General features: G+C 42.2%; 2 protein-coding genes across 3 annotated transcripts; both read left to right on the plus strand.

Annotated features, from left to right (window-relative positions):
* The first annotated feature begins 5205 nt into the window (after positions 1-5205).
* Positions 5206-7100, plus strand: LOC118473044 (exosome complex exonuclease RRP44 homolog A-like). The gene is made up of 6 exons (XM_035961254.1): positions 5206-5326; positions 5414-5554; positions 5635-5792; positions 6181-6226; positions 6698-6901; positions 7026-7100. The coding sequence occupies exons 1-6, from the start codon at positions 5273-5275 to the stop codon at positions 7098-7100; spliced, it is 678 nt and encodes a 225-aa protein (XP_035817147.1). The 5' UTR covers positions 5206-5272.
* Positions 7101-11947: 4847 nt separating this feature from the next.
* Positions 11948-26009, plus strand: LOC103633544 (uncharacterized). 2 transcript variants are annotated; one of them, XM_008655225.3, is made up of 13 exons: positions 11948-12631; positions 13655-13727; positions 13810-13934; positions 14037-14396; positions 14500-15821; positions 16902-17302; positions 17413-19079; positions 19174-19328; positions 19949-20106; positions 22205-22365; positions 23381-24063; positions 24143-24223; positions 25688-25991. In XM_008655225.3, the coding sequence occupies exons 1-11, from the start codon at positions 12461-12463 to the stop codon at positions 23567-23569; spliced, it is 4782 nt and encodes a 1593-aa protein (XP_008653447.1). In that variant the 5' UTR covers positions 11948-12460; the 3' UTR covers positions 23570-24063; positions 24143-24223; positions 25688-25991. The 2 variants fall into 2 exon arrangements, with proteins under 2 accessions (XP_008653447.1, XP_008653448.1); XM_008655226.3 differs by having other exon boundaries at positions 11999-12631; positions 25775-26009.
* Positions 26010-26773: the final 764 nt, after the last annotated feature.

Consider the following 26773-nt stretch of genomic DNA (forward strand, 5'->3'; position numbering starts at 1 on the left):
GGAACCCTTGCCAACACCGTCGTTCTTTGTGGTTTCCTTGCAAGATGTGCGATGACCATTGGTCATGGAAGTGTTCCTCTTGAGCAGCACATTCAGGGACCTTTGCGGCGATGCACGCCTATGACTACGCCTCCCACAGGCTCCACAACGAGTATGCGCGCCTCAACATTTGAGGCACCATGGATGGCTCAAACCCGGACTGCCCCAAGGACATGTGTTAGCTTCGCGTCGCCATCGAGCCCACCGTGCTGCCTTGTCACACCCGGGTTTTAGGGGTCCAAAGTCCGGGCGCGAACATAATCACCAGGTGTGCTAGGACCAAGTCTCACACATATGATGATTCATGGCACATGATCGAATGTCACATCTTTACTACATAACAAGAATTCTATACAAAATAAATAATTATATTATAAGGAGACAACGGTCTAGCAACCTAAAGTTGACTGGGAGACGACGGCCTAAACCTCTCACGAACACATCGCAGTATCCTCCATGCGCCTCATCCTGTGGTACCTGTTCTTGACCTGTGGGGGAAGTGTGAGACAGCAAGAGTGAGCTCACATACGTTCATCGCTCAACAAGTTGTGGGGAATAATGTGCATGAACTTGCCAAAGATGGGAGCTCATGTGAATTGTAAGGCTTACCAAAGAGGATGGTTAGAGCTGAGCATTGCTTTTAAAGTTGGTCAAAATTTTATTAGCAGTTACTAAATATAAGTAAATACCAACCCAATTAAGAAAAGTAATAACATCACCTGCGATGCAATGCATATGACAAATTGAATTTAGTTCCATAATTTAATCATGTGAGGGTCCGAGCTGCTCATGACCGTGAGCACGGCTAGTATACCAGTTTTACACTCTGCAGAGGCTGCGCATCTTTACCCACAAGTCATGTTACCCATCTGCCAAGGGATCGCGACTTCCCGTACACCTCTACCGAGGAGGCGAGGCAGGGTAACACTACGAGGACTTTACAAAGTTCCACTAGCTTCAGAAAACCCGCTACAGTTTATAGGAAGCTCCAATGCAGGGATCCCTCGCATGACCGCCATTGCAGCAAAATCATCCCAAGGACCTCCCTACACTGACCACTCCCCTACTGTCCTTGCCCCTTTCGGGTAAGGTAGTCCTCCACTAGCTTTCCTAATTAATCAGCCAAGGGTGTCCCATTAAACCCTTTGTGGTAGCACTGTTTTCCCGGGTGGTCGCTCCATGTTCCAATTAACATAATGATCTCATCATGAACAGTAATAATAAATAGATAATAAAAGTGTGATCATGAATAATATATCTTCGTACCAAAACCACATAAAGCACTAGCAAGTACTACCCAAAAAGTTCAGTGGTAAACAAGGTATAAAGATAATCAAACTAGGGTAACCTATTAGGTCCCATCAAAATTAACCTATGCAGATCATTATGATTAATTAGAACATGAGTGGGTAAAAAGAAGTGATCAAGGGCACAACTTGCCTGGCACTTGAGATTCCAGTTACCAGGGTGATTCTTCAGATCCTCGTGACCGCACTGCTAGTCGTAGCAATACAAACAAACAGTGTATAGGAAAAATTAACATCACACCAAACATAAGAACACACTGCATAATAATAATCTACGCGTCGCTACGAGATCGTAGGAACAAGAATTACTAAATTCGGATCTACGGTTAATAAGTTATGAATTTCTGGAGTTATTAAGCACCTAGAATAGATTAATTCAAATGAACATTTTTAATTCAAGTTTTATGGATAAACAGAGGCACTAGATTATAGATAATATTAAAACAAAATTACTGCAACTGGAATGGATCAATTTTGAGTTAGAATGAATTAAATATGAATTAAATAAGTTTATGGAATTATTTTCATACTAAAAAACTATTTCTTTATTAATTTCTGAATACCCTAAGTGTTCTGGACTGGGCACAATATTTCTTAAAAGATCAAGGGCCAAAATCACAATTTTTTCAAGACTCAGTATTCCCACAGTGTGGACTGTGGGTTGATTTCCAGAGAGGTTAGGGTCTCTTTTGCAATTGCGCTAGCCGAAGGGGTATCACACGATTTGGTCCATCGAATTGAGCGAACGACCACGATTAAATCTTATCTCCGCGCGAACCAGAACATAATCGCAGTCGTCGGATACGGATCCGACAGTCCAGATCTATTATGACTAGCCCCAGCAGCCTAACCGCACGATCACAGATCCACGACCTGCATACAACAGCGCGAAAGGGTACGCAGACATCTAATCTGGGCTGTCCATTGAGATCTAACGGTGCACATTCCTTCCCCTAATCTGACATTGGGCACGGCGGCGCTCACCTCCGTTCACGGCGGAGACCACGCCGGTGAGCAAACCCAACCCGATAACAATCCCCCAACCACCGCGCGCAACGAGAGCAGAAGGACAACACGAGCATGGGATAAGCGTTTATACCTAGGTTTATGTCGAGTCGCGCCCTGGCTCCAGAGCAGTGTGGTACGCGGCGGACTACTCCGTCACCATGCGGCGGAGAACCACACCCAGGCCTCGCTGGGGAGCCGTACGTCTGCAGCGAGGTCCAACGGATCCGCCCCGTCACCTGGCCAGGAACACCAGTGGCATGACAGGGTTGAAGCTCACGGTGGCGCCATCCGAAATCCCGACGAGGGATTGTCGACCCCACGGCGGTGGTCTTCGCTTACCGAGGTCACACGCACGCGCGACAGCATCCCGCGACGCGCCTAGAACACCCGTCGGGCCGGGGAGTTGCCCACGGACGAGATCCATGTTGGCGGCCACTCTCTCTGGTTCTCTCTCTCTCGGTCGCTCCCCTTCGATCCCCCTCATCCGTTTCTTCTAGCTCGGAATTCATGGCGTCGTGCAGGTTTTCACGGCCGGGGCATGCTTTTATGCTGGCGGATGAATGAGAGTTTGGTTCGGGGTCTGCGGAGTTCGCGCGGCATGAAGAACGTCAGTTCCGAATTCGGCGCGAGATAGACGGAAGACCTGGCATACGGGCCCCATGCATCAGCCGAGGCGAGTCCGCGCGGAGCTGAGGTGCGGCGGCGTGGCAGTGTCTGGCAACGTGGGACCCACTGGTCAGAGTCCTAGGGCACGCGAGCGGCACAGTGAATGAAGTGGGCCGAAAGGTGAGTCTTGGCCTAGTCAAGGCGTTTTTCATCTCCCCTTTTCTTTTCTTTTCTTTTCTTTTTTTTTCAAATTTAAATTTCAAATTTAAATCTGTATGTGTGAAGTTCAAACCTAGGTTAAATGTCTATATAATAATATGAACTAAATTTTTAATTCATTCATATTTTTATTTTATCCTATTTGTATAATGTTTTCTTCTCTTTTTTTCTCAATTCTAGAATTTCCTTTAGGATTTAAATCCCCATCTGGATATTAACATATTTCTTTTTACTCTATTTTTATATCATCACAAAATGCACACAAAATAAACCTCATCATGATGTACCATTTAATGACTTTTATTAACCCTTTGTTTTTTATGAGGTGTTCGCATGAAATGATAAATAGAGATGGCACACATGTATATAAAGGAATATAATTTCTACTTTTAGATTTTCTTACAAAGTGGGTATTACATGCCTCCACCACTGAAGGCTCTTCCTCCTGGCATAAGGACAACGACATCGGCGATGCCCTTCATTGTGAAGCCACCAGAGCTACGTTGGCGGCATGGCATGGGGGGGGACGGGACGAAAGGAGGGGGTCGGAGACAGAGAGCCTAGAGAGAGGCAACTGGATCTGATCAAAGATACTTGCTTCTCGGGGCGCGATTTCCACCTATCGCATAGAAGTTAGTAGAGATAGAGATGGGGCTACCTGTCAGAGATAGTATGACCAAGAAGAGGCAGAACAAGGCAGACATGTTACAACTTGCAACCTTAATAAGTAGTATATACATCAGTGTCACGCTGTCATCCGCAAAGCAGGAGATCCAAGGGCCGAACTAGGGATGGCAACAGGGCGGGGCGGGACCAAGGACTAGCCCCCGTCCCCTCCCTATTCCCGAAACCCATTATTCGTCCTCGCCCCATTTAGCTTAATGGGGACAAAATCATCCCCATCCCCGTTCCCCGGGAAATACTAGAACACAAAAAATATATTGCATAATAACAATTATAAATATATCAATTATGAGGGGAAAATAAATCTAATATAACTAACAACCTTATAATACAACCATAACTCATAAGAGCAACTCCAATAGTTTTGTAAATTTTAGTTCTCTAAATCACATATTTAAGAAGCTGCTAAATAACTTTGTAAGTAAAAAAATACGAGTTCTCCATTAGTTCTCTAAATATAGGTTGTAGTTTTGTTTTGTATCTATCCACATAAAAATAGGCCACAAATGGCAACAATCACCTTCATTACCTACATAATGCAGTTAATATTTTTAGAGAGTTGCTAAATGGTTGATAGAAAGAAATGTGATTATATGAGAAGTTGCTAAATTTAGAAAGTCAATTTAGAGAACTGTTGGAGAAGATTATTTTAGAGAACCACTGGAGTTACTCTAAGTCACAATTATTTTAACTTAGTAATAATCTCACCCGCTCACAAAATACAATTCACAATACACAAATACTCCATCCATCCACAAATGTTTTCGCTATGGTATTTGTGCCAGTCATTTTTTTAAGTTCGAGTAGATTTATATAATATATTAGTAACATTTATATCTTCAAATAATTTTACTACAAAATAAAATCAAAGATCTATCTAATGATACTAAAAATATAATATAAATATTAATAATTTTTATATAAATATGAATAAAATGAGAGAACAAATCTCTACTACTTATTAAGTAAGCAATAGTAGTCTGCCTCCCCTTGTTCTGCCGTTCTACCGTTCTGCCTCCCATCTATCTAGACCGTCCGTTTCTGTTGTCTATGCCATCCAGCCGCACGCGCCCCTTCCCTGTCTACGCAAATCCAGCCGTGCCGCCCCCTCCCCCTCCCCACCCGGCCACACCGCACCAACCGCCCCTCCACGGACTCCCAGCCGAAACCCTAGCTTGCGGCGGGCGGTAGCGACTGCGCGCGACGTGGAGGAGGCACCCCCACCCGCCCGCCCGTCCGCCCCCCGCCGTCCTCCTCCCGTGGATCCACGGTGCAGCCAGAAGCCAGTCAGCCACTCACCTCGAACCAAATTATTAAGCCCCGTTGCCGCCGCTGGCTGCTACACACACTTCTCCGCGTTCCTCGCCGCCGCCGGAGCAATCCCGCGTCGCGCTGTCTAACTCACCACCATGCTGCAGAGCAAGTCATTCGTGAAGAAGACGAAGCAAGGCCGCATCCAAAAGGTAACTGCTCGGGCAAACGCCGTCGTCTCTCGAGGTGCTCCCCCAAACCCTACGCCCCTACCTGACGCCGTCGTCGCCTCTTCGCAGGTCGTCAGGGAGCACTACCTCCGCGACGACATCTACTGCAGCTTCATCCCCTGCACCGCCTGCGCCGCAGCCGCGGAGCGAAAGCTCAGCGCCGCTGCCGCCGCCATCCTCGTCATCGACACCAACGTCGTGCTCCACCAGGTAACTGAAGTGTTCCTCCATCTCCCGCTTAGCCTAGGTGTGAGGGTGCGCTGGGATGATGAGTTGAGATGCTGCGTCAGATCGATTTGCTGGAGAACCCGGCGATTGAGGATGTCGTCCTGCTGTCAGTGGTGCTGGACGAGGTGAAGAATAAGAACCTTTCAGTTTTCAACAGGATCAAGGCACTGTGTATCAACAAAGCACGGAGATTCTATGTTTTCGCCAACGAGCAGCACAGGTGAGTTGTATTCTACCATCATGTCCCTGCCCGTTTGTATTTCTGTTTCAGTTTGGGGTGCTCTCTTCCTATTTGAACCAAAAGGTTCATGTCCAGTTTTATAGTCAATTGACTATTTTATGATAAAGCTGCTGGAGTTAGTAGTTCTATAAATGTATTGAGTTTCTAGCATTGGAAAAATCAACGAAAACTTAAGGGTTAACCCAATATCACTCATAAAATACTGTGGTCAATTCTTCTTAGAGTTACCTTTGTGGATTTCTTTAAATGAAGTGAAATCGATGCTATATATATATATCTAAAAAACTTTGTTCAAACTATGTTTGCTTGAAGTCACATGCTCATTTAACATGCAACATGAGTATTGGACCCAATTTCTTTTTTGCAGTTTCAGCATGATTGTATTTTTTTTGAGGAAAGGGGAGTGCAACCGAGTACGGGGAAACTTACAAAGACCAGAATCGGTGTCTTAGGCAGAATGTGCCTAGCAACTGAAAACAACTATCCTATTCAGAACGCGGATCTCTGAACAAGAATGAGTTTCAGCATGATTGTATTGATGAAATGTCTTTATCCAATCACCATGACCGCACAATTACTTATCAAATAGTTTCATGGGAAGAATTAATAGCTTTGGTAGATGCCCATGTTCTGAGAAGGCTACAGCTTCCTAATGCAAACTTGTTAATGTGTGTATCATTACTTGCAAGCTTACACTCTTCTTGACATTGCATCTTTCAATGGAATATAGAAATGGATTAGCTGCATGAAAAAAGGCAATAGCAGTCCTATTTCTACAGAACTAGGTCAATCGCAGCAATCTATGTTGGCCTGCAAAAATATTCTCTGCCGTCTAGAATCCAAGTGCATATGAATGGGAAAAGTTTGAAATCTAATTGCTTCAGCTTCTAGACGGCGACGTTGACGTTGGAGCCAGCCACGACGGGGTCAACCGCGAGCGAGGACGCCGAGACGGTGGCCCGGATGACGATTACGTTGCTGGTGCCGTGCGCGAACCTGGGGACAGACGCCTCGCCCAGCGGGACGGCGTTGGCGGCAGTGGCGACCACCGCCGCGTGGCTCTCCTCCCGGCTCTAGCAGAAGGAGCAGTGCCCCCCTCCCTCACTCTTCTTGGCCCCGATCTAATCTGCCCTCTGTGTTAGGATATGTTTGACTGGGTGACACTCGATCTATCGGATTCGGATATGATTTTCTTGTTGTTGTCCTGTGCAGCTCGATGGCTTGTTGGCGATGGTGCAGCCTGTCCTCTCCAATGATCCCACCGTACAGATGCCTTGCATCGTCTGATCCCTAGGTTGTGTGGTATGTTTGACTCTGCAAATAACATACCACTGGCACTGAACATCAACCCTAAAAAATATTTAAAGGTCTGTGTTGCCTCTTGGTTTATCTCAATGTTACATGTTTTGCATTCTCTGTGGTCTGTACTTCATAAGTTAGTACACCGTTCTCTGCATGCCAACATCTAGCTGATGAAGCACCCTCATTACCAAGTGAGCAAAAAGAGCTCAGGCTTTACAAGCAACATGTTGATAGTCTGCACCAATTGGCATGTAAGTTCTGGTAGTCTTCAATGAACTGAGAACAATAGATAGCACATACTTGACTTTCAAATGTGGCATTGTTCTTTTGATATTTTGGCTTCTAAATCTACAGTCGTACATGTACATTTGTATTTGCATATCTTAAGAATTTCATGTTATGACAATAAATTGAGATATTAATGTTGTCAGCTTTCACTTTATAATTTCAGCAAAAAATATGATAGCCTGAGAAATATTCAAGTCATCTAGCTGATGAAGCATATCCTCATTACTAAGGGAGCAAAAAGAACTCAAGCTTTACAAGCAACATGTTGATGTTCTTTTGTTGAGATTGGTTTAAGTGCTGTCTCTGGTTTTCGTTCTTCTTTCTGACTACTTTCAACCCAAAATAAGTGAGGATAGGATGCTTGATTACAGATTCATAATTATTTTTCTGTTACAGTTTGTTGTTACAGTTGACATTCTTTTATGTTCCCTTTTCCAATCATTAGATGCTTGGCAAATATATTCTTCTTACTGAAGTAAGAATTAATGAAGTTAGTATCCATTTCAGATTTCACCGGTGGTTCTAATAAACCTTTAAGGGCTTAAATAATAGTAATTGTCATAGCAGAAACACTTTGAACAAGTTGTGTGAGTGTTGTTCTACACGATTTGATATTAAGTGATTCATATAGATTAATGAAGCCTGACCAGTCCGCGCCGGCGCGCCCGGAGCGCACGCCCTTCAGCTTCAAGGACCCGGTCCCTGACACCAAGCCCGCCTCCACGGGCGTCGAGGTCGCGGTGGCGCCGTTCTGGAACACGGAGAAGGTACTCATTAGCTGCTCCCGCCGCATCACGTACAGGTGAGTGCCCCCTATCTAATGCAGGACGTACTATCTCTACTCCCGCACGTGAAGAAGGACAGCAAGGTCGAGTCGAAGCAGAGCAAGGGGAACACGTTGACGACCTGGTTGAGCTCATGAGCTGCTCCAACTGCCTTTTCTTTGAGGTATAGATCTTCTAATCTTCTTCTACCCGGCACGGTGGATCTTGTTAGCATTGTCACACAGAAATGAGTTGTATAAATCGCAACTCTTAATCTCAAGCTTGGGTTTTGGTCCATGCTTTCGTTCTATGAATGTTCTCTAGGCTCTTAGGTTTTAGGAAGCAACTTCCATTTTGCTCTAATACCAAATTCTCTACTGGGCAATGAATGTTTTCTTTGATTGCATTTGTGTCATCCGACATCCCACAATTATAATTGTTCAATATATGTATGCATTATACTTCTCAGTTCTGTCAACTTTTTGAATTTTTTTGGCAAGAGATAATTAGTTACAAAAAGTCAACACATCAGATCCATAAGATTGAGGAAGGCAATTTTTTGGTACCATATTTTGGTGTATCTAGGGTAGGTGCTCCGGTAGTTTGGGTTTAACCCATCCAACATGCTTCTTTTTTGTTCTCTGAAACTAGAAGAGCAGTTCTTACTTGGAATATTACATTTGTATAAGATGGTCACTAGCATCCTTCAGTGGTGGCAGATGAACAAGATGGGGTGCCCATGCGAAATCTTTTTTTTTTGTTTTAGCTTCCCTCTCGTGAGCTGCTTCTCTTCTACAAGATGGGGTGCCCCTAGCCAAAAGCATGCTGGTGGCCACCGGCGAAGGCGTCCCCGATGTGGCCTGGTCCTGCCATCAGCCGGCGCAGAGCTCTTCGAGGGGCCCACACTCTCTGTCTCCTCGTGCTTCCACCAGTTGCCAGTTCTGCTCCACCGCCCTTTGATTTGATTTGATTGCGATGCAGGTCATTTCAGCTAAGGTACTGCCATGAAGAAGTTTACATCATGCGTTTGCTAAACACTTGAATTCTTGTCTTGATAATTATTTTTGTCTTGATAATTATTTTGGCTCTGCTTTGGTAATGCAGAGTGATAAAGAGATGGTTCTGCCGATCATGGTTGGAGGTTACACAAACTTGTTTTGTTCTATGCACCATACAAGTAATTGTGGATTCATCTCCCGAGGGCCATAGACTCCGGTCAATCCAAATTGGTATGTGTTTTCTTGGTAAATCCAAATTTTCTCCTTGCAACCACTTATGCGTGAGGCCCTGCTCCTTTGCATTTTTGGCTACCTGATGAATAACAGTTTGTCTCTCTGTCTTTTTAGAAACACATAACTGAAGTTTCAGATGATCGCTGGGCGCAGGGTGCTGTCTGTTTCTCTGATGTTAGTTCACTTAGCACACTTAATGGCTGAGGCGTTTGCATGACATTGAGTCACCAGTCGCATATCTAAATGTGTTGCAAGCATGAAAACAGAGAGGCCATGAGTGTCCAATCAATGGTACATGCAAGTTTCTGCGATCTGTTCCAAATTATCTTCAACTACATAATAAGAAAGGTAAGTTGTGGGTGTCCTTAATGTTAAATGTATTTACAAATCTACCTATGAAAAGTTCAGTCATGGGCACTGCCTTTCTCTAAACGTAAGACAAATATATTTACATGTTCCCTAAAATTAATGATAAGGAGACTGTAACATTGTTAATAATTCTGAGTTTTTTGTCACAACACTTTAAAATGGTAAAGCATTGAAGCTCTTAGGAGATTGATGCCTTTATAATTTTTAGTCATCTTTTTGGGGAACCCAACCTTATTTCAAAAAATAATCTCGTACAAAGTAACCACCTTACCCTGCCTAGAGTATACGAGGAGGCTACGAGCTAACACCAGAAAAAATCACCTGAAGAAACGATCTGACCAGAGCACGACTGAGCTCAAAGCTATGTGTTCTAGGTGAAGCAAAAGGAATGCGTCAGGTGAACTCCGGTACCGAGCCTTAAATTGTCGCTCATCACCTCAGCCTTTCCCACGTCGCTGTAATCTGGAGGTACCGCCAAAAGTATCAGGTAATGAATAGTTCTAATTTAGACAGAGACATAAAACAGTAGCGTTTAGAACTTTTTTCTTCTAAATTTTGTCTGCACACACACACACTTCCAACTGACGCAGAAGGGGAGGATTGGGATCCTTCTACATTTTGTGTGTTATGAGGCCTTCACAAACTCAGCTGCTGACCAAGCTGTGGCTGAAAGATCAAGAGACTTCCATTCCGGATGGTAATTTGAAAAAAACTTTTGTTTGCCCGCATCCCAAACATTCTAGATTGCTTCAACTCGTGACCATTTCCATTGATCCAAAGAGCTGGATCCAGAGATCATCTTGTATCTATACCAACTATGAGCACTCGGGCCTTGAAAACGTTTCAGCCTTTCAAGTTTCTGCACCCGATTGTCTACGGTGAGTACCCCAAGTCGATTCAAAGAACAGTGAAAGACATCGACTACGTTGGAGTCAACCAGTACATTGTGTATTATGTTCCTGATTGACAACCAAATGCTACAGCTCGGCTTAGCTACTCGTCTGACTGGCACATTGAATTTGTCTGTAAGTCTGCCTAGCTCCATTGATATCTAAACTGTAAGTACTTTATTTGATGGTTGTTTTGGAAGGAGTAAATGTGTGTGTTTCTTTAATCCTAAACTTTCTTAACATCTATTGACCCTGCAGATGAACGCAACGGTGTGTCGATTGGATCGAGGGTTTTGATCATTTGTGTTTGAGTTGTATATGCTAGGTAATAATCCTATAGCTGTATTCGTTTCTGAAGCAACTAAGCTATCATTGCAGGAAAACACAGACTGGATTTACATCGTGTCTTGGCGACTGTACAAAGTTGTCACCTACGTCAAGGAGAAGTACGGCAACCCCACAAGGTCACAATGTTTCTGTTTGAGAACGACAAGGCTTAAATTGCAGCTGAAACGAATAGTCGACCGTCGTACTCGCACCCTTGCAGCTAGCTGAGTAGAATGAATGACCAAAGCTATAAGTGGATGTGGAGTGGACAGCACTGTAGATGACCCAGACAACGTCACACAGCGTTTCTGGACGGATGAGTGAGGAGCAGAGGCACCATATGTTGCAAGCGCCTATCAGACAATCTGAAAGCGGTAGCTAGGTATTAAAAAAATCTTGATATTTTCATTTAATCAATGCCTTTTTGTATGTATGCGCATTTCATCTATCCAGACTTTGATATTGAAGTTAATGACTATATTGCAGCATTTCATTTGTCTAGAATTTACATGATTTGGAGGCATAAACAGTACACTCACATGTAAGAATTTAGTGGTGGTACTTTCAAAATTCAAATCATTTTTCAAATGTGTCACCGAGTTTTTATTGTTTATGTATATGTTGTTTCTCATGAACAATATTGGGACCATGGGATGTGCCATGCACCTTTTATTGGTTTCATATTTGTAAAATTTCACATTTTTTATTTCTCATCAAAATATATATTGAATTGTTCATCAAAATTGGTATATTAAACTATTTTAACTACCACATTGGTTGTGCACGTGGCATATGATTTATGTTGATTTAGCATTTCTATGACTATATGTCGTCGCAACGTATGAGTATTATATTATTAATAATAATTTGTGAGCCGTTGCAACGCACGAGCACCTAACTAGTAATATTTATGAAGGAAGAGAGTATATATAATAATTTTTTTTATCGGTCCTCACTAGAGCCCGCGGGCAATTTTGGCATCCATAGGCCGAACGGACGTTCCAGTTCGCTTCGCTCTCCTCCTCAGGCGAAAAGCCGCGGGCCGCGGGCCAGCCCATAACGAAAACCAGCGTCTAGTCCACCCAGCTAAGCCAGGGGAGGCGAACGCAACCGCAAGAGACTACCGAGGGAGGAGGCAGCCGCAAAAAGGAACCAATTAACTAGAAAATTTATTCTCGCGTGCGACGAAACCTCGAGACGCCGAGGCAGACGAGACGAGGGAAGGGGGAGACCGAGGGCAACCAAGCCTGCGAGGAGCCCGCGTCCGAATCTCGCGATCCCCAATCCGCAGGCCTCGATTCGCCGATCCGGCCGCGGCAGGGGGAGAGATCCCGCAGATCGGGGACCTCGTGCTGCTTCGATTCGAGCTTCTTCCAGCTGACAGTCGCCCGTCCGCCCCCCGTGCTGGTCCGCGAGCTGCTGTGTGCTGCCTGGTGGTAGGTAGGTGGTTAGGCGAAGCGGGCCGTGCCCGGGTGATGCTGTCCGTGAGGCGGCGGCAGGAGGATGCGGGCGGCCGCGTAGCGGCAGCGCAGACGCAGCAGCTCCGGGGCGGACTCGGCATGGACGACGACGCCGAGCTCGAGGAGGGGGAGGCCTGCGGGGACGACACCGCCTTCGTCGACCCCGACGTCGCGCTCTCTTACATTGTGAGTCGCTCTCGCCGCGCCTCGCGCCCTGCAGGCTCCAGCAATGTCGCGGTCCGGTCCCTGCCTCCGCGCACCCTCCTCTGGTGCTAGGTGCCTTTGCCTACAGCGTTCGGTTCCCCCTTTAGTGCCGTCCTGTCGCTTGTTTCGTCGCTCCGATAAGTTAGTATAGGCAGCGAATCAAGCGGCCCGTTTCGGTTTCTCTTGCTTCATACGACCCGAGGAATGGTGCTTTACGACTACAAGCAATTGCTTAGCTGGATCACTTTGGAATTTGCTCAATCTGTTGCTTTGGCGGGGCACTACTGCAAAGGAGCAGGCAATTGCGTTGCTGAATCATTTACTCTTCTTCTTTCCACACTTGGTTCGTGCCTGGAGGTTAGGATGCTAGATTAGCCAAGTATATAGGTACTATGGTGATGCTGGTATAATTAAAATGGAAAGAAAAACTGCTTCCTTGGTTTTTCTTTGTTCTGGCGTGTGTTGGGTATCTACCCACTAGTGATTTGGCTGCTCCATCTGCTGTGAGATTACACTCAAGGTTTCTATTTTTTCGAATGCGCCAGTTTCGAGTGTGGTACGCTGTGGGATCATTCTCATCGATTCTCCTGCCGTTTCTCCTCTCTTCAACTACAATCCCAAAGTCACACAGCTAAAGCCAGTGGGATTGTGTGCTTCCTTGGGAGGTCTTTTTTTTCGCAGCGGTGGATCATGTAACGCCTTTCGGGTCTATGATGCACACCTGTGCGTTACTGGGACCTGTCCTTGTTTTGAGCTCAAGCCAGTCTGTATACGCGCAGTATATTCCGTATATGAAACTCTGTTTGTCCAGAAGAAAGGCTAAGAGAAAGAGGTGACACGAACGTTGTATACTTGATCAAATATTGGCCGTCTTTAGGGTTACTCCAGCTTGAAAGGAAACACAAGCAAGAACGGAATTTTTGTTTTAAGATTATATACTGTATACCATACCACTAATCAATTTTGCGTAACATTTCTTTCTATCCTATGGTTTGCATGTTTCAGGACGAAAAACTTCAAGATGTACTTGGCCATTTTCAGAAGGACTTCGAAGGAGGCGTGTCTGCAGAGAATCTAGGTGGGGAGTTGCTGTATCAGCTTGATTTGGGTTCATTATAGCTAAACATTATTACATTAAGCAGAACTTTAATCTTTGACAGGGTCCAAATTTGGTGGATATGGTTCATTTTTACCTACGTACCAGCGCTCCCCTCTCCCCCAAACTAGAAGTCCACTTAAGGCAGCAAATGCTACCTCAAAATCTCCCTTCCACCAGTCTAGCGAGGTGCCTAAGTTTCTTTTGGCAGTGATCATCTACTGTTGTAGAACAGTGTTGTCACGAACATGCTCCCGTTTGACATTGATGATGTAATGATTTGTAATGTAGGGCATGTCTCAAAAGCCTCCTGCTGTGACAGTTTCATCTACCCCCCAAAGTAATGGTCCTATGGTGCCTTTTTCTGGCGATTCAATTAAAAAGGAAATACGCCCAACCACAAAGGCTGAAGGGGGTTCCGTCTCCCATGATTCGTATGGACCATTGAAATGTCATGACCAAAATAGACTTAAAGTCCGGATAAAAGTTGGCTCTGATAATGTTTTGGCAAGAAATAATGCGGATATCTACAGTGGTCTGGGCCTTGATATTTCTTCACCTTCATCCATCGAGGATAGCCCCGATGGCCGTGGGAGCCTATCCCCTGAAGTTAACAATGTGCCACATGAATCTCCACAAACCATCCTTCAGGTAAATAATTCATGGTACAACACAACTAGGGTCTTTATGCTTCTATTCCATTGTCCACAGTAAAAGGGGGTTGATGAAAAGTTTCATTTGAATGTTCGAACAGATCATGACATGCTTTTCAGTTCCTGGAGGCTTCCTGTTATCCCCTCTACCAGCCAATATCTTGCAATTGACAAAAAAGGTTGTGGCTTCGTCAAAGAAGTGGGAATCAAATGTGCACATAGAAAGTGTACAAGAACCATATGAAGGCCACACGACTAAAAAGGTAAAATCTGATGCTAAGAAAAAGAAGCTGATAGATGCAAAAAATTCAAAGAACAGAAATGATATTAGTGCAGTTATGAAAAAGGAGATTGATATAGAAACAGTTGCTGGTCAAAAGATCGTATCCGAAGCTCTCAACATATCATTGCTGTCTGATCCCAGAGCCATGGATGCAAAAGGTGAGAATCGACTTGAAGTGGAACCAGCAGAAAACAACTTGGCGGGAACTAGAGATGCCCGATTGAAAGAGCGGTCCACTAAGACCAACTCCATGCCAATCATAGTTGAACCTGCCAAAGCAGAGGCGACGGAATGCTTAGAGAACAGTAGTTTTGGTAGTTCAGAAATGGATTTTTCAGCAGTAAAAGCGGAATCAAAATCCAAGGCAGAAAAGGGAGAGGCAACTTTAGAAGAGAGGAATACAACTAATGGCAAAGACCTAATATCGGATAGGAAGCAAGAAAAGAAAATGAAACCTGAGAGTAAATATAACGCCTCTAACTTTGAAGTTAGCAATGTTATAAACGAAAGAGGTCCAGCTGTTTCCCGGAGCATGGGCAAAGTTTCTGGTAAAGAAGCCTTACCTTATGACACAAATGAGGAAAATAGCTCCAAGAATGAGGTCAAAAAAATGCAGAGAGAACAAAAGACCAATGCTTCGAGATCTTCTGATTTCCTGGAGGATGAGAAACACATTCGTTCTTCTGCTGCAGTTAAGGAGAGGAAAAGTGACATGCAATCCAAATCTAGCCATACTGGAAAGAAACCCAAAACAAAATCACATAGAGATGTTAGGGACAACCTGCCTGAAGGATCTCACGGAAGCAAGGAAAAAGACACATTGGAGAATGAAAGTGCCTTTGGAGATCTCCGACCAAAGGAAAAGCCATGGAAATATGACATCGAGAGGGATTCTGATGCACCTGGGATCTCTAGGAGGGAGATTTCTTCTAGTGTAAAGCATGATAAGCACTTGGCTTCTGAGGAGCAGAAGATGCATATACCTCCACCTTCCACTGTATCAACTGCAAATGCAGCTCCAGTTGTGATAAAGGAGCATTGGGTGAGCTGTGACATATGTGATAAATGGCGTCTCCTACCTTATGAGATGAATCCTTCAGATCTTCCTAAGAAGTGGAAATGTAGCATGCTATATTGGCTGTAAGTTTAAGTCCATTCATACTTTCCACATCGTGGATGTTTTATATTTTTAGACATTTTCTGATCAATATTTGTTTTGTGCTTGTTTCTGTATGCTGTTCCATGTTTCCTTAATCCTTTGCCTAACATCAGTGTATGAACTAGGTAGTGGACGTTTTATGTTTTTTAGATATTTTCTGCTCATTCCTTTTGTGCTTGTTTCTGTATGCAGTTCCTTGTTTCCTTTGTCTAACGTCTGTGTATGAACTAGGTAGTCGATGTTTTATAATTTTTAGATATTTTCTGCTCAATCTTCCTTTTGTGCTTTTTTCTGTATGCTGTTTCTTGTTTCCTTTGTCTAACGTCAGTGTATGAACTAGGTAGCATGTAACCACTAACCAGTGCCATCTTACTTGTCTAGGGTTGGTTGGTTTGATGTGTTTGAACTAACATTTGAACCACTACAGTTTGTATTGGAATTTTTGGAACACAGAAGACCCATTCTGATAAAACATATGTTTGGAATTTTGATAAGTCTTACTGCATGGATCTTTGTGCTCAATTACATTGTGCTATCAAAGTAGTTATGCAATGACCCCCATCGCTATGTTCAATTAGATATTTTATCAGTTGTGCCGAACTTAATGAATTCTGATATTTATAAGCCTATATATTTGTTTTCATATTTTTAACTTTGTAGAGGTACTGATATCTTAAGTTTAAAGAGTTGAGTACATGGGACTAAAGGCCAGAACAATCTTCACTTTCTTGTGTGTCTGGCGAGAGTATTTTATGCGCACATACCAAGGAGTCAGAATCTGAAACTTCATGGAATTGAACCATACTTATTTCCTATAAAAATATTTGAACTGCTCTACATCTTTCATATAGTTAAAAGCCTGGGTTGCCGCCTATATTGGAGTCCTTTCTAACACAAATTTGGGCGTATTTTTCCTTAAATAAATGATTTTTCTTAACTGCTACTCTTAAAGCTAGAAAGGATGTATGCTGGGATGTTAGAGCAACAATATTTCTCTATGTTCGTGTGTGATGAACACTGATAATTCCTTGCTGCATTTGGATTACATGAAACTTTTACAGACCCGGGATGAATAGGTGTGAGATTAGTGAAGAGGAGACTACGAATGCTCTGAATGCACTTTATGTCCCTGCCCCTGCAAATGGTATTCCTGCAGTTGGTCATCCTCATGTTGCTTCAACAGGACTAGTAACATCCAGCACTCCCAACATGAATGGACATATTGAGCAGAATAGAAAAAGAAAAAATATTCCAAGTGATGGAAATTTTGTGGCTGAGGGTTCTCACCTAACACAGGTTTCAGGTCATCCAATGAGCAACCAACATGCTCCTAGTAAAACTAAAACTTATACTGATGGTATCCAGTATTCGGCTGAGAGGCATTCTGTAAGCAAATCAGTTGACCCAATAATTGAAAAGAAAAGGTCCAAGAGCAAGCATCACAGTAGCTATTCTGATGGAGGTTCTATACTGTTTCTTATTATTTCAGTTTACCTAATCTACTATATTTTTACCTCATTTTATACATGTACCTATGTTTCTTTGCTGACATATTTTCTTGACCAAACTTAGGAGATCTTGTTGAAAGACCTAAGAAGCATTCTAAAGTGAAAAACAAGAGAGACTTAGATCATGATGAATACAAAGCTTCTAAGAAAATTAGGAAAGAAGAGCGACACCATTTTGATGTAGATCGGATCCTTGGATCTGATTTAGCTAGCGGAGATGTTCCTGATGAGGCCAAGGCTTTGCCTGCGAAGTCAGCAACCTCAAAGGGTTCAGGTGAAAGGACTGACCTTTCTTCATCAAAGCAAAAAAGTGCCTCACGGCATAATCGTTTGGAAACTTCCAAGAAAGCAAGACAAGATGATTTAGTTGGTCCTGAAGACGAGAGCAAGGGATATTTTCACCAGTCAGATGTACAAAGATCAGATTTGTCTAGTAAGAAGAGGATAGTGAAGGAATGGGAGGAGAGCCAGCACAATTCAGTAGCTCATGTAAGCAAAGGAGCTGTCAAAGAAACCTATAGGGACCAGAACTTAAAGGAAGCAAAGTTGAAATCATTGAATTCTGAAGAGCTGTTTTCTATGACGAGCACCAAACCACCAAAAGTTCAACATGCTGATCAGGTTTTGTCTTATGATGGGGGGCGTATGAACAGTGAGTTAGTTGAGGATAACACACTCTTTAGTGGCAAAAGAGGTCTGCCTGAACAAGAAAAGAGCCTTTCTGATCAGGCTTTGGACTTGGGTGAACCTGCTAGTGATGTGGCCTATATTCAGACTTCAGCTGTAACTTCAAGTTCTTCAAAGGCTTCGGTCTCACAAAAAAAGAAGCAGACCACTCAAGCTATGAAGACTTCACCAATTGAGCCTCTTTCTTCATCACCACGGAGGAACTCCAACATTGACAAGGTCTCTGTCCCTCATAGTAGAATTTCAGGTAAGGATGGATCTCTGAATGCTAACTCAGCCACTGTGCCAATCATGGCAAAACAACTAAATACTGAAGTTCGCGTAGCAAGCAATGATCAACGGTCTAGTGAACCTGTTTCGGTTGGTTCTCCCCGAAGAAAATCTGATAGGGATAATGGACTGGTTCAGTTAACTCAAGGTCATGCCTCTGATGGTTTTCATCTTGAAAGGGGTTTCAATGAGGACCTGCAGCCTGAATCTGGGAGAAAGGATTCCAATGTAAAGAGCTCCCATATTCCTAAAGCTTCTCACCATTTGCATTCTGGTGAAAAAAACAACTACAATACAGATGGCTCTCCTATGCAACCAGGAAAGCATCCTGTTGATCCAAAGACATCAGTCTTGGATAAATGTGATTCAAGCATGCATGAAAGTAACAAAAGCACAAATTCTCTTCAGGATAGAAATGGATCAACTCATTGCCCACCAGATGGAAATCCTCTGCTCGGTTTACCATCTGGAAAAGAGAAATCATATATCAACAGCAACAAGCAAGATTCACAGAAGCCTAAACCCCAGATGGTCTGCTCACCTTTGAAAGAAAACAAACTGGATTCTCACTCCACACCATTAAAACCTAATGGGTCAAAATTGACTCCACAATCAAGACAATACAATGCTCAAAATGGAGGACGACATGGCACTGCAAAGCATGCAATTCCTAGTCCTGCTGATACTTCTAGTCCAGCTAGGAAGGACAATACTTCAACTGCATATGCTCTCAAAGAAGCCCGGGATTTAAAGCATAAGGCTAATCGTTTGAAGGTTTTTCTCTTACAATTTGATGCCATGCCTGTACGACTAGTTTGCTATTATATTAGCTTTTATCTTGTAAGGTACTCACCAATTTTCTCTGCAGGGAGAAGGAAAAGAGCTTGAAAGTACAAGACTCTACTTTGAGTCTGCCCTAAAATTTTTGCATGTTGCATCACTTTTGGAACCTCCTAGCTTTGATGGATTGAAACAAGGTGATGCAGCCCAGAGCATGTATTCAGATACTGCAAAACTTTGCAAGTAAGCTACTCTAATATATATGAAGTGTGTATCAGGCAAATTCCATTTGCATAAGAAAGGAAACATGACCATAATATTAGAATCATGACTTCTCTTGTGAGTTGTGACCTCGTGTACATTTAAATGCTTTTTTAGAATTAGCAGCATGACTTGATGACGTTAAAATATCAATACATTTGACTTTTTGATCTGTAGCTCCATTCTGGATCACATTTATATTTTTCTTCAAGTATATTGCTTCAAGAATGAGGTTGCACTGTGATAAATGATTGGGAATGTACCCCAGGTTGTATATTGCACTGTTGGATCTTGAATTGAAGTGCTTCTGCATAGCCTGACCTGTATGGGTTGTACCACTTAATCAACTGAATGTGTTCAAAGCAAAGTTGATTAGCCGGACAGCGTTCACTGTGTAACATGATGGTTACAAGTAGATGCGTAAAATGATGCCTTAGTGGCAAATGTTGTTCAATTGGACCTAGGCCAAATTGGCACAATCATCATTGCTTGCTTCTAAAAAGTTGTAGATGATACTTTTATTAAATTGCAATGTGTACTTTTGGTTTTGTTTAACATTGCCCAAAATTGGTCACAATATTGAGTGTCCATTTGATTTCCAGCTTTGTTGGTCATGCATATGAAAAATGCAAGAAGATGGCTGCTGCTGCTTTAGCATACAAATGTGTTGAAGTTGCTTATCTGAAGGCTGCATACTACAAACACCCAACTGCAAGCAAAGATAGACAAGTGTTACAGGCAGTTGTACAGACTGCACCAGGTACGTGATTTCTAAATGAGAAATTTAGTCTTATATCCCATTGTGTGAACTCTTCAAATGTTCTTCATATACTTACATGATTTTCTAGTAAAGTCCTTCAAACTCAGTATATTAGTCATACATTAAAAAAATCAGGTAGACCCAGTGCCGGAGGCTCCCACGTGAGTGGGGTCTAGGGAAGGGATAAACCGAGGCTGTCAAACACTCAAAGAAGATATGCTGCACACTCTTTCTTTGTGCAAAAGGCGCAACAATCATCTCCTTGCCATCTACGTTTGCTTAAACTTAAATTATCTTTAGTTGAGTTGGTTAGGTGGTCTGAGACTCTGAGTAGCACTCCTTAGGTCCTGAGTTCGAATCCCAGGGGGAGCGAATTTTAGGCTGAGCTTAAAAAAGGTCACTCGTTGGTTCCCTGATTGTGTGCACATGAGATGGACTAGTTTATAAGGGGTGGATCCTCGTGTAGGAGTCGGGAGGGCTCAAAGCACGAGTAAAGATCTGGCCTATAAGGGCGAACCCTTATGCTGTGTGGGGGGCCCAACTTTCGTGACCTTTCTCGGTTGGGGCTCCGATTGAGCTTCTTAATATAATACCGTGGGGGCGGTCTTTCCCCTACCGTCCCCGTTTTTAGTAACGAAGCATCTTGAAGGACCAATCACATGAAGACCTTGAACCTTTAAGAGAATTTTAGATTTTATTGAAACTATACCTGTACTCATTCTGGCAAAGACGTTTATAAGTAATTTCACAGAGAAAGAACAAGACTTCTCCCACTCCCAACCAAGCCTTGTCCTTCTCATTATTGACAATATACCTACGAACGATATCCATTAACCTTCTTGGCTGATTTTGCAAGTCCTCATGTAACCACCTCCTGAAGGAGGCGTGCCGATTTTTCAATTTCATGCTCTCAATTGAACATTCCTGCTCTTCACTTATAACAAAACGCTGATTAAACTTTTCAGCTTAGGTAACCTGGCCACACCATCTATCCTACCAAAACTTGTAGCTTTACCCTACCATTGCCCACCACCGTAGTGCCTAATCTTCAGAAGTATACATGCACTAACTAGGCCTTTTATCAAATGTTAATCATCTTAACTAAGGTGTCTGCAACAATGTTGAATAGAAAGGGAGACAATGGATCTTCTTGTCTTACTCCTTTGCCAGATTTGAAACAGCTGCCAACTGTATTGTTAACTTTTAACACTATCAGTCCTAGACACCATCATCGTCAACGTCTGGGGAATGCCATACCCTCGGTTGTTGCCAAGACACGTTCAAGGATCCTGGTTTGAGGGCCCACCACAAAGGGGTTACTACTCTTGGGGCCATGGCCTAGGGACCTTCTTTGGATCTAGTTCTGAGTTTGTTTTTTATGGGAATACCCTCTAAACCGAGCCTCTAGGACCACATCTTTAGACATGCAAACATAAGCCCTTGAGGCACCTGATGGTGTAAGCCCCCTGACCTCTCGCATCTGAGGGCACCTGACGGTGTAAGCCCCTCGCGCCTCGGGGCACATGACAATTTAAGCCCTCAGGGCCCCTCACGCCCTGAGGCACTTGACGGTGTAAGCCCCTGGGCCCTCACGCCTCGACGCACCTGATTGTGTAAGCCCTTGGGCCCTAGCGACTTCGGGCATCTGATGGTGTAGGCCTCCAAGCCCCTTGCGCCCCGTGGTAGTACGGATGGTGCTCAGTGCAAAACCATCCCTGAACAGATGTTACTTGGGGCCTAAAGTTTTTGGATTCGTAATTTGATAGCTGGGGTCTATGCCCTTTGGTACTCGGGGACCCTAGGAGTCAAGGACTCAAGATGGCAAAATCCTGATCCTGTCTCGGGGCAGAATGATGTGGTGGGCCCATTGGGGGCAGTACAACTTTGGGACATGGACCTCACATGTAAAGCTCTAAAAACTATCCCATAGCGATAACTTAATGGATAAGTCTCGGGTACAACACATTTAATGTATGACATGTGACATTTCGAGACTAACTTAGTGTGCTGGCATATGCAACTTAGATTACAGGGCTTGAGACCACTACATCCTTTCTCTCTCTCTCTCTTTCTTATTATTGATCATATTTTTTTGCAGGTGAATCACCATCATCTTCAGCCTCAGACATTGATAATTTAAATAACAATGGATTATCCAAGGCCTCTTCAAGCAAGGATGCTAATTCACCACAAGTGGCTGGAAATCATTTGTTGCTGGCCGCTCGAAATCAACCACACTTGATGCGGTTACTAGCTTATGTAAGTGTTAGATATCTTGATAGGCAGTTGAACAATGTACCTGCTTACAACATGCCTTAGTTTTTGAAGATAGTTCATAATCTGTGGAGTATGCAATAAGAAAAATGATATGTTAGTATCATATGCCTACTCAGCTACTCTTATGATTTGTGTTCTGAGTCTAATCAATGGTTTGAGACTAGGGTGGTCCCACTGCTATTTCACTGCTTGGGTCCTTAATTTAGTGCTGCGTGTTACTACCATGTCCATTGGATAGAATGAATCATCTGATTCTCGTACTTGCATGGCAATTGTGTTATTTTGGATTTTCTTTTTGCTGTAGTTAGATCACTCACTGACATCCTATGCAGTTTTATACCTAACTAAATTGATAATTTTGAAGTTAGAAATGGCGTTGAATCTTTGTTTTCTCAGTGTCCCAGGATGTAGAACCATTGGTTAGATTTTTTAGTGGTGAGTATTTGTGTGACATTGTCTGTTGCAACATGAAAGTCGTCTTGGCAGCTGTGACCTTTTGATTTTTAGGAGGGCGAAGTTGGGTGTTGAACCAAATTTTTTATAATGTTTTGTAATTTGTATTCTATCATGGCAGCCTACAAGCATGCCTGAAGTTATTAAGTTAGGAAATTGGATAGACTTTGGCAACCTTTAGCAACTGGTTGTGCTTCTAGTTGAATATCTGATTCAATTGTGTCCTCAGAGTGTGCTAGTAGCTTGTTTAGGTGGAGGAATAGGCTTGTTCATAAATATTCTTGTTTGCCATTTCATTGGGTTCATCTGAATGGCATGACCCTACATCTTTTATTCCATCGACATTGTGTCCACATGAAATGGTACGTGAATGGATCAGTTCATACCATTACTCAAATCAAATCAGAAGGTTAGGCATAGAGTTTACGATATCCTAAGGACTTGCTCATTCTCAGACTAATACAGCATACATTAATGTTATGCCACTTTCAATCGTAAAGGTTCATAAATTCTATGGGATCTAATGTTTCTTTGGTTTTCATAGACAAATGATGTCAATAGTGCCTTTGAGGCTACTCGGAAGTCACACATGGCAATTGCTTCTGCTGCTGGCAATCATGAAAATGGAGTCGATGGTCTTCCTTCAGTAAAAACAGTACTGGATTTTAACTTCCGAAGTGTGAATGATCTACTAAGGCTTGTGCGAATTTCAATGGAGTCCATCAGCTGCTGACGTGTTCAGAATCTGAGAAAGTGCCACCCGTTGGAAGTTCCTGTTGGATGTTTAATCCAATTAACTTTTCTTGATGAAGTAGCATGAAACTGAATAGTTCAACAGTGAACAGTGTAAAAGCATAGGTCTTCTCATTTGAGCTTGCTGGTCAATTTGTACAGAGACTGATCGTGGAATTCTTCCTTCTTTCTTATTTTGATGGCACCCAGTTAGTATACAAAGTTGCATATCCACTTGGATGATTTAGTTAGTGAGGCCACAGGTTAAGATGAGCTTTGCACTGCTCAATGCTCGTAATAGTTTTGAGGAAGAAGGATGCTCTTGCGCATGCAGTTGATGATTCATTTGAGCAGTGCAAAATGGTGTGTCCCTATCTTGCGCATGCAGTTAATGATTCATCTGGAAAGCGGCTTGCTACTGAGCATTCTCTTCCGACCGTATCATAGTTTCCTTTGAGCAGTACAAGATGGTGTGTCGCCACTTCAATTTTGATGGTAACTCTAGTTAAGGACAAATGAATTCTGTGCCCTTTTTTAAGTGCTACTCCTTACGCTGCTACCTTTTTTTAAGCAGGGAGAGGACAGCAAAGCCAACTAATTGTGCTAACCAAGAAATCAGCTACTATGCCATGTCTTCTGGATGAAGTTCACGCAGGTACATTTATTAATATTGTTATCCTTAATGGGGCTGTACATATCTATATTTGCTCATGAAATATTTTAAATTAAAGGGTCTATTGCATGGTTGCCTCTAATCTGGATGCAACCTCGTTTTTACCTCTTTTTAAAGTGCTTCTCATTTTTGAAAAAATCAGGCGTTTTGCCCCTGTTCCATTATCAGCACTTAACGGCCACAAAAAGACAATTATACCCTTGCACCAGTGTCCCTCCTCTTGTCAATTGTTTGCAAATTTGCTTCCACTTTGAGATAAAAGTTTGGAATATAATTGTGACTCAAATCTGACCATAAATTTTGAAATTTTCTATTTCAACTTTGAACTTTAAAATGTTTTGATATTGATAAAAGTAAATTGAATTTGACATTAAATTTTGACAGAATTGGCAACATTTTAATTATAATTTTAAAAATATTTAAAATATTGTCAAAATTATAACTAAAATATTGCTTGTCAGCAAATTTGCTTCCACTTTGAGATAAAAGTTTGGAATATAATTGCGACTTAAATCTGACCATAAATTTTGAAATTTTCTATTTCAACTTTGAACTTTAAAATGTTTCGATATTGATAAAAGAAAATTGAATTTGACAAAATTGGCAACATTTTAATTATAATTTTAAAAATATTAAAAATATTGTCAAAATTATAACTAAAATATTGCTTGTCAATTTTAATGTAACGCTCAATTTATTTTCATCAATTTCGAAATATTTCTAAATTCTAAGTTGAAATATTGATTTTCAAAAACTATGTTTAAATTTATGTTACAATTATATTCCACTTTCATATCAAAGTGTGGGCAAATTTATAAATACTTAATAAAATAATGGGCAATTATGCAAGGATATGAACGCCTTTTTTGCGGGCTGGGTTAATACCGGAATAGGGGCAAAATACATGTTCCTTTTAAAAAAGTAGGGGCATATGTGCAAACTTTAAAAAATAGGGTAAAAACGGAGTTGCATCTCCGAAGGGCCCCAGTAATTAAATTGATTTCCAGTTTACTGAGTAAGATCTTCTGCTATGGTGCAAAGGAAAAAAGTGACCAGTAAGAGCATTTGTTGATACTACTAACTCATTATGGACTTAGGGTCTTGTCCGATATTGAATTCTACCATTTTTTATGTGTTTCCTTTTGCCGAAATCAGAGTTCCACAATTTCTCCATCCTGTATGGCTTGCTTTCGTTTGTTGTAATGCATGCACAATCAGCTGCTTTTATTTTCATGAGTAACTTTCACTTAATATCTTGCTTTTAATATAATTTTTTGCAGCTGTTAGATTTCATCTATAAAAGAACTACTCCCTCCGTTTCTTTTTATTTGTCGCTGAATAGTGCAATTTTACACTATCTAGCGACAAATAAAAAGAAACGGAGGGAGTAATTTTCTGTTCTAGAAGTGCAGAACTTCCTACTAATGCAGTGAATTTCCTTTACAGGTTTCAAATAAGAAATCACTTGGACTATCGGACTTGTATGAATGTTGTACAAAGATCTCTAATGTACATTAACCTTTTTTTTTTCAGCCAGCGCATGTACATGGTGGGGCATTTGTTACCACGTGCTGGTCTCTATGTATGACGCCTTTGGTTCTGCCAAGCCTGTCTTTCATTATTCTTCAAATTTTGTGATATTTAGTTGTTTATTAAGGTATATAACGTTTAGTACTGGGAATTTGTTGCAGAATGCAAAAATGAATTCCGTGCTGTGCAACTTGTATCTTAACTTGAGTTTCAGCTTTCAGTAGGGATGATAATTTAATCCAAAACCTGACAGGTACCTGACCCACTGGTGCACCCGCATTTGACCCGAGCTTTTATGAGTTGTGGGTGCGGGTTTCTATTTTAAACCGTGGTTGCAAGTGTCCTAAATTTTGGTTTATTTTTTATTTTGCGCAAATATGCCTAAGGTATAATAGTACTTATTTTGAATAAGTAATTTGGCTAATGATTTATAAAATGGTTTGTTGATGCTCAACATAAGAAGGTTTAAAATTCCTAGATGTAACTTAATTATTGTTGACATTTAATTGTTTACCGTTAAATTATTGTTTAAAAGTGTATTATGAGTAGAAACCTGCGTGCGATCCGAAACCCAACGTGTGGATTTGGAATTGCACGTGTGAGTGGTCATGGGTGGTTTTAGGACTGGTTTGGTGAATGGATTTGAAGGGGATCCATAGGCGAAATTTCTTGCAATTTAAAATTAAATAGCAAGAGATTTATTTCTCATAAATTCACCACCCTTAAGTCAGACTTCATGGGTGAGACCGTACAGGGTCCTCCCCGGCTTTTTTTAATCGAGCTTTTTATTTCTCTGCTTTTAAGAAAGCAAAATAACAGTTGCACCAGCTTACAACGACAAAGCGCAAGCAGATAAAAAACTGAAACACTAAACTACTTAGCTAAGTGTCTTCCTTTAGTCTAGGGAATAAAGTTTAGTTAGGAGACTAAAGTTTAGTCACTACCCTGTTTGGTTCTAGAGACTAAAAGTATTCAAAACATATTAAATGAATAAATATCCTT

This window comes from Zea mays, chromosome 7 (assembly GCF_902167145.1).
Source record: "Zea mays cultivar B73 chromosome 7, Zm-B73-REFERENCE-NAM-5.0, whole genome shotgun sequence".
Classification (NCBI taxonomy): domain Eukaryota; kingdom Viridiplantae; phylum Streptophyta; class Magnoliopsida; order Poales; family Poaceae; genus Zea; species Zea mays.

What these genes read in the sequence shown, in the direction of transcription:
- LOC103633544 (XM_008655225.3), top strand. Translation starts at nt 12,461, where the DNA reads ATGCTGTCCGTGAGGCGGCGGCAGGAGGATGCGGGCGGCCGCGTAGCG. An exon ending in ACGTCGCGCTCTCTTACATT is followed by an intron (nt 12,632 to 13,654) that starts GTGAGTCGCTCT and finishes TGCATGTTTCAG; the next exon opens with GACGAAAAACTTCAAGATGT. An exon ending in AGTTGTACAGACTGCACCAG is followed by an intron (nt 20,107 to 22,204) that starts GTACGTGATTTC and finishes ATTTTTTTGCAG; the next exon opens with GTGAATCACCATCATCTTCA.
- LOC118473044 (XM_035961254.1), top strand. Translation starts at nt 5,273, where the DNA reads ATGCTGCAGAGCAAGTCATTCGTGAAGAAGACGAAGCAAGGCCGCATC. An exon ending in CCAACGTCGTGCTCCACCAG is followed by an intron (nt 5,555 to 5,634) that starts GTAACTGAAGTG and finishes ATGCTGCGTCAG; the next exon opens with ATCGATTTGCTGGAGAACCC. An exon ending in TTCGCCAACGAGCAGCACAG is followed by an intron (nt 5,793 to 6,180) that starts GTGAGTTGTATT and finishes TCTTTTTTGCAG; the next exon opens with TTTCAGCATGATTGTATTTT.